Below are 8,092 nucleotides of genomic sequence, written 5' to 3' on the forward strand. Positions count from 1 at the left end.
GCCCCACCGTTATGGAGCCCCATAGGTGATCGAGTACATTCGTACATTCGAAGAAAAAGAAGAAGAAACTCTTTTATCACATTCTTCTTTTTTATTTTCGCCACCTCCTCCCTAATTCTCTCTCTCACCATGGGGGAAACGTGAAACGGTGGGAAACTTATTGGCTCTGAATTTCCCGTGTCGATGTGATGCTCCATCAGAATCGTCTGTTTTAGAGGACCGTAGTCATCCAGGAGTGAAACACATCTATGACAAGACTTGGAGATTTGGCAAACGACGCTTCAAGGACGTTGCCGTGCGTCAGGGTTGACACCCTAGTGGTATTGTATCAAAGCGCAACAGCCGAAAAAATGAATGGCGGCCAGGCTTTCCAATTTATGCATAGCCGGTAAAAAAATGGCAAAATGCAATAAATCAATTCATTGATAAATTGCCTTAATAATTTTACAAAGTAAACTGTTAAGACTATACCAGTCATCATCTATTTCATATCAATAAAACCCACATAAGTGAATGGGCTAGTATGCATGCAATGACACTTAGATTTCATGAAAAATGTCTAAATACCAATTACCTTAAGCACCCAATCGAGATAGGATGCTGAATATTGCAGACAAACTACATCAGTTAAGTGGCCCAGTGGTAAGCAAGATCTAGCAGATTTACAAGTGCTTGAAACGCTTTGTTACGTTTTCAACTGTTATTAAGATTGTAGTTGGCAGAACATTCAAAATTTACTTCCTTAGAGGCTTGTGCCACATCTTTTATCCACGAAAAAAGTGACGTTGGTAGCGAAGCAAAGCCAACTACGGAGAAAGCATTTCTTCTCCTTGTCAGCAGTGGCCATCCACCTTATTTCCTCAACAATGTCACGAGTCTATTCATTAGTTTTCGCCCTTCCTGCAATGATATCTCTAATTTCATCGCCAATTTTTGTTCCCCCTCAAATGATTTCCCCTTTGTCTTAAATTTAATTGACTATATTGTGTCCAGACATTATAAAACCCTTCCATTGTCAACAAATTTTCGGATTGTTGATGGTGGTTCTACAATGGAAAAATATATGTTAGATGGGTTGGGGTTCCGTTAGGAAGTTAAAGAAAAAAATCAGTTGTCACTTGGCGTTGTATTTTTTTATGTATAAAGGGAAGTAAAAAAAGTATACACTGAAAAATTAAGACAAAAAATTTTAAATGCAACTAAATATATGTAATTACATAGCATTACATGGAAAATTACATGTTGGGTTACAAGGTGGAATGGTTTTTTGGGGGTAGGGTCCCTACAATCTATACTTTCAGTATAGATTGTGTATGGCTAGGGATTTGACCCCTCCCCAACCCCCAAAAAGGGTCAATGTCAATGTCTCAAATTTCGGTGGAAACGTAGTCATGATAACATTATGTTCCCTGGCCGTAGAATAGCGACCCCGTAGAATACCCAATAAATTTAGGATAGGGTAACACAATTTTGTTTCACCGTAGTGGGGGAAGGGATTGAAGCGTCTATGAAAAAATGCGAATTTATTTGAAAAGGGTTCTAAAAGAGGCGAGGAAAAATTTAGACTTATTGACGACAGATCGATCGTATACTTCAGTATAAGTCTGAAAGTTCAAGAGTGTACATCAAAATGGAGCAGATCGTAAGCAATCTCTGTTGGTCATTTTAATGCGAAAAGCTCGAAAGAAACGTATCTGTTGTCATGGAAATTTTCAGATTTTTTACAATGTGCACTAAAAAACTAACTGCAGACCTCAAGTCAATGCTGGTCATTTTTGAAAATTTGAGTAAGACTAATTTTAAATTAATTAATATTTCAATTACAAGCAATTTTTTATTAGTAGTGTTCATTTTTAACGATTCAAATCACCTGTCCCTTGCCCGTAAAAATGTGGGTATCACAACACAGTTAACGAAGTTGTTGACAAAATGGTAATTTTTCGGGAACCGCAAGGTGCTATTTGCCAAAATTCTGCACATCTCAGATATTCTGCAAACGTTAGCATGGAAAAGGAATTTTGTGAAGCTTGCGTCGACTATGGAGCTCCAATGAGATCGAAAAACGTTTTACGTGTTGCAAATGCCAACTACTTGTCCAATGTTATTTGTATTATTTGCATTGTATAATAAAGAGGTTTACGGTCAAGAAAATTATTCAATGAATATTTGACGACGCTGGAACTCAAACATTTCATCTAAGACATTTTGGTTTCCAAATGCATAGTATCATATTGGTGTTTCAGACATCCCATTTTTCAGTTCTTTTAGATGATGAAAATTCAGACGTTTACTTTTTCAAATGACACTTGTGAATGTTTCTGTAGTAATCATGTAACCAATTTAATGAAGAATGTTTTTTTTTCTGATTTTCTCATTAAAATTTTTAGTTTCCATTTCACATAACATTAAGATTCCCATTTACTTTTTTACGTTTTATAAACAATTAAATATTAATGACAAATGAATTCAATTTTCCCAATTATGAAATAAAATAACATGAAACTATTATTTCGTCCCCTGAATATAGGAATACGCTACGACATGGATTGATTTTTCCAATTCTTGCTGTTAAGAGTAAAGAGTACTAAGGCTTACAATCATCTGAGGGGAAATGGAAGCAATGGACTCCTTCCCTTGCCATCTCATAGTATAGCACCATTCAAAGTCTAGTAAGGGGTATACTCGGTTGATTTGGACTAAACGACTTTTCAATCGAAACAATAGCGCGTAACTTAACGTGAAAGGAAAAACATATCTGAAACAGTTCTTTGGTATGGGATGAGATTTCTGTCAAAAAAGGACTCAAGTTTTCAAAACAAAACATTTATTCGAAGGACTCGTTGATTACGGCGGAGAGAGTATGATAACAAACAAGAGCGAAAAACTGGCAGATTATGCTTGTGTTGATGTTTCGATGCTACAGATCTAAATGGGCCCAACATACCGCTGTTTACGCAATGAGTGGTGTGGCCAGTTCTATTGTTATTTAAAACATTGCTGTCAAGGCAATAAAAGCTTTGAAAAAGAAAGGCGCAATTGTGAACAATATTTTTTGTGATGGTCACCACCCTTATAAAGGAGTACAAAGACTCTTTGGTGTATCTGGAGAAATGGAACACGTCACAAATTTTATTAAACATCCTACCGACTCAAATCTATTGCAATTTTTGATGTCCCCCACATTATGAAGTGTATTAGAAATCATATTTTCACGCACAAATATATGCAGTTAATAATTATTTATATGTCGTTTTCTAAAACTATCTCGTAAAATTTTAAATTTTTTACAGTTTCAAGGAGAATTCAACTTTCATCACTTCCAGAATCTCGATAATGCTGAAAAGAAATATCAATCAGGAATATTCCCGAAGTTATAATCACGAAGTAAAATGCGTCCTTGTAAGGAGTGTTGTCCCCCTATAGCCTATACCCTAACCGCAGTCCCACTAAAAAACGTTGCACCTACTTCTCCTCCTCCCAAAAAACACTTACCACAATTTAACAAGGGGTCTTATGGGACTACGACTGTCCCAATTTTTTTCAATATGAAGGGGTTATGCTACCTAGCAGGAAATATATGTGTTAAACTTCAAATCTCGCTCTATTTTGGGGTATAATTTGCTGTTAAATTCCCTAACTACCAAGCTTATAAAAAATTAAGAACCTTGAATACGAAAGTGCAGAACACATTTTCTTGTTGTTAATGCAGCCTCATTTCATCCTGAATTTTTTGGCAAGACAAAGGGTTATGAAGATGGCGGCTTTGATCAAGTGGCTTCACTACTGACAAAATATGAAGGTGCGCATTCCCAGAAAGCTTCCAGATTTATTCATGGGGCTGGTCCTATCTCGATAAAAAAAAATTTATCCCAATATATAGAGCGGGTTTCGAAGTTTAACATATATATTTTTTTACCTTGGGATACGTAGCTTAAGACTTACTGCGCGATTTTTTTTGCCGATAATTGGCTGCTAGTGATAATCGCTGAAAAATAATCGGCGGTTTAATTTCCGTGGGAAAAATTAGATTTTCCTTTAATTTTTGTCGATTGTTTTTCCGATTGTTTTTAACCTCCATCTAGCGCTAAAAAATAAAATTTTTCTGAAAATTTGACGAACAATATACACGCTAAGTGGCTACTATTTCAATGTTGAATTTATCATCCTTGGGTATAACACTTATAGGACATCAAAAACTTTTATAAAAGACAACACACATTTCTTTTAGTCATTTCCAATAGATAAATGGTCGAAAAAGACATGTAATGAACAAAAAGAAACTGCGTGAGATTTACATAACCGCCTTAAAGATTGTGTATTTGTAAGCCAATAAATGGAAATAACCATCAACTAAAGTCTATCATTTTTTATGATGACGAAGATCCCAATTTCTTTAAAGCTTTTAAACACGCGCATTAGCTTTAAAGCTAATTCGTCTAGAATTATCATTGAAATGTCAAGGAAATACGATGTGAAAAGCCCCCTTGGATTTTTTTGCAATCTGGCAACTCTTAAATATGTGCTTAGTTTGTTTGTGTTAAGTGATGCGTAGAAATTTCCGGTAGAGGGCCGCCAAAGACGAAGAAAGAAGATCTCATTCCGGCTAGCACCGGCATCTAGAGAGGTTATCTTTTGTGGCCGCGCATATCAAAATACATAATTACAGTAAACATACCAAAGACATGTTCTTTTGATATATTGGGCGTTAAAGACGGCACAGCATTGTAATTGAATTGACCATAAAACACGTATGAAACGTAATTTTATTAATATTTAAATAAAAAGTTTTTTTTTCGGAGATAATTCTCTATTCGTAAAATGACAGACAGAAATAGTTCAATTTTTATACAAGTGTCTTTATTTCGACAAACACAGGGATTGATACAATATCAAGACTCAATGATTCATCGGCTCCGAAACCAGGTCGAGTTTCTTAGCCGCCTCTTCGAGTGTTTCGACTGTCTTGTCCTGCCTAATTGAATTTAGGTCTAGATTTTTCAGGAACTTTTCTTCTTCGTCCGCCGTGAGTATGAGCTCCGGCTCTGACTCGGAAGCTGAGTCCAACAACCGGCGGGATCTTCGTGGGATCGGGCCAGGCAGCTCGGTCGTCGCTGCTGCGGTTTGCTCCTCCGCTGGAGTTGAGGCCTGAGTCGGGGCCTTATTGAGGATTGGTTTCTCCTTAAGTAGCTCTTCTTCGGCGCTGTCCGTTTCACAGAACAGCTCCTTTGATTTGCCTTTTAAGTTAACCGGCTCAGTTCTGGGTGTCTTCCCTTTGCCTGGCTCAGGATCTTTGGCAGATCTGAGACTATTGCGCCTCGCCGTCTCTTTTCCTGCCACTTCTAACAACTACTTTGAGGGAGGGTTGATGGCTGACTTTCGTCGGGGCCTCGGGAGCTTCACCAGTGTAACACAGGGATTCTCGTCGTCGAACCTTTTGATGATCAGCTTCAACTCTTTGGCGGGCGTACTTTTGACGGCTGGCGCGTCTTTTGCCGCGGGCTTCGACCGGGCTACCGCCTTGCCTTTCGACGGCTTGGGCGATATCGGACTCAGGAGAGCCGTAGTTTTCAAAGCTTCAACGTTAACCCTTTTCGGGGTAGACGCCTTGCTCTTACTTGCCGCTGTACGCTTTGGAGTCGCTTTTGGAGTCCGAACCTGGCTCGTCGAGGCCGTTGGTGTCGGTGTCTCTACCTGGCTCGTCGAGGCCAATGGCATAGGCTGATCTACTTGGGGTGAGTGCTTTGTAATCACTGCCGGTATCTCCGAGGTCACCGGGTTACTCGCCGTACCCGGAATAGGGAATTGCCCAGCAGCGATGGCCGTCTGCAGTCAAAGTCTTCTCGAATCTTATACCAGTCAGAGTCTTCTCGACTCCTTTTAGCACCACGACTGCTCGCCACGAATTTCTCTTTTTGGAGAATTTCTTTTTATATTTCCTTCCTAAGATGTTCACTTATTATAGTTTCTTTTTCTTTCATTAGATCATTTTTCTGTTTAATTACAGCCATCAGCTAAGCCTATAACGATAGAAAAGCATTAACAAAAGTGCCATAAAAAAACGAAAACAAATCTATACCTTTAATTCAGCGAGGTGTTCGTTTACCTCCGCCCAAAAGCTTTGCTTGGCATCGGAGAGAAGAGAACTTAAAAAGAGTAAAGATTAACAATGAGTAATAAGTAACCTCGATCCAAAAAGGCCTACATGAAAATAAAAAAAAGTGCGGGAATGAAACAGACTAAGCCACATCTTTATCCATTTTATTTATTTTTTACTATTAAAAAGTAAAAAAAAAAAATAATAATTCTAGAAATTCTAGATCCATTGTTTACCGTTTATTCTTTGTAACTCGTTTATTTAAACCTAGTCTCAGCTGGCGCGCCAGAACAATACGTCTGTCTACAATGTCCTGGCGCGCCAGAACAATACGTCTGTCTACAATGTCCTGGCGCGCCAGTACATTACGTAGGGATCGTCTAGCTTTTTCCCTTGCAAAAGCATAGGCAGATCCACACCGTTGCCATACCGTTGCCGTCATGGCGTCTTCCATACTTTTTTATTCAGATATTATTCGCTTTTACTCAATAAAAAAATTGAACACATTTTCTAGTCTATTTAGTATAATTTCATTTTTGCGGAAATTTAGTATTTTATTATCAGTCAGCTGAGCGCCAGTACGTTCCACTGTTTGTTATTGCTATTGACGTCTGTATTTCTGAAAAAATTGAATTGACAGCTTCATTTGTAGTAAACGTTTAAATTCGTTAACAGAGCTTGAATTATTAATTATTGTCGCGGAAAGAGTATAGATTTATACTATTAATCCTGTTTTATTTCTATACAACAACCATTTCTTTCTTTAGGAAAAGCTGAGAGCGCTCTTCGTGACTTCAAAACACCCAGAAGGAATGGATTATTTTGATATCCAAAACAACAAGATGCCTGCAGTAAATTAAAGCCTGTCTTAAGCAAGTGTAAAACAAGTTTCATGGACTTTTATTATACCACACGGACGTGGGTATAGGAGATATAAATATGCATAGAGCTATAGATATATAACGAGGGATGCATCAATGAATGGTAGGGGAAGTCCGATTTTTGACTGAAGCCAGTGAACTGATTATGAATGCGAACCTTTTCCTCTCTAACCCTCCAACTGACACTTTTTAAATCTTCATTACAGCGCACAAAAAAGTGGAATAAATAAAAAAAACGAAAATAAAAAAAAATTTCTCAGGTAACTTTAGACATTTCGCCGAGAAAATTGTAATCATCTGGTTCTATTGGCGCCCTGTTTGAGGATAACAGCAGGACCGATGGAGTGGCAGGCGGGAAGAATGATATATAGAGATGTCCAAAAAAAGGGATGTTATCCAAACAAAAGAAAAATTTAGTCAAATACACACAAACAAGAACACAAACACGATGCTGGCGCAAAGCGGAGTACCACGTGCCCACGGGAATGAAAATAGCAAAAAACACACACGCTCAGGCAACAGCAGCAATGGTGGATTAAAATTTCTTGGCGCAGCCGACTAGTCCAATTGCAGAGCACTGTGTGTCCCACTTGTGAACGCTGCACACAATTCTACAAAATGGCGAACACCCAATCAAGCAAAACCTACCCACCCACCCCTAGGCACACGTACATACACTCCCTCTCTTCGGACAGGAAATGACTGCTACCACCTATATGACCATGCTTTGGAGTGAGAAAATATGCTTATTGCTGGAGTGAGAAAACACTCCTTAAAGCTGTTAGAAAAGAACGACTTGAAGGCCTGCTGGGCAGTACTGGACCGTCTCTTTCCACAGAATTTCTTCTATCGTCTGGGGATTACAGCTCCATACTCAGACGGAAAAGAAAACCAAGCCACGAATTTTAAAGGCCTTACGCAGGCAATCATCCGCAGAGACCACTTGAGTTCAATTCTGAACATCTGAGTCCAGAGGAGAAAGAGGTTTTCAAACTTGAGGAAGAAAAGCATCGTAAAGAGACTTTAAAACAAAGCAGTATCTAAAGCCGCACTAGTAGAAGAGCAGTCGAAAGTGTTGATGTAGTTGGCCAGCATCCATAAAAGGCAAGCAGGCATA

At 38.6% G+C, this 8,092-nt stretch overlaps 1 protein-coding gene across 1 annotated transcript; it reads right to left on the minus strand.

Moving 5' to 3' along the window:
• Positions 1-4,896: 4,896 nt before the first annotated feature.
• On the minus strand, positions 4,897-5,715 carry LOC124203510 (nucleolar protein dao-5-like). Its single transcript, XM_046600184.1, has 2 exons — positions 5,401-5,715; positions 4,897-5,346 (listed from the first exon to the last, which is right to left on the minus strand). The coding sequence occupies exons 1-2, from the start codon at positions 5,713-5,715 to the stop codon at positions 4,897-4,899; spliced, it is 765 nt and encodes a 254-aa protein (XP_046456140.1).
• Between the last annotated feature and the right edge of the window lie 2,377 nt (positions 5,716-8,092).

The sequence above is a fragment of the Daphnia pulex genome, chromosome 10, assembly GCF_021134715.1.
Source record: "Daphnia pulex isolate KAP4 chromosome 10, ASM2113471v1".
Classification (NCBI taxonomy): domain Eukaryota; kingdom Metazoa; phylum Arthropoda; class Branchiopoda; order Diplostraca; family Daphniidae; genus Daphnia; species Daphnia pulex.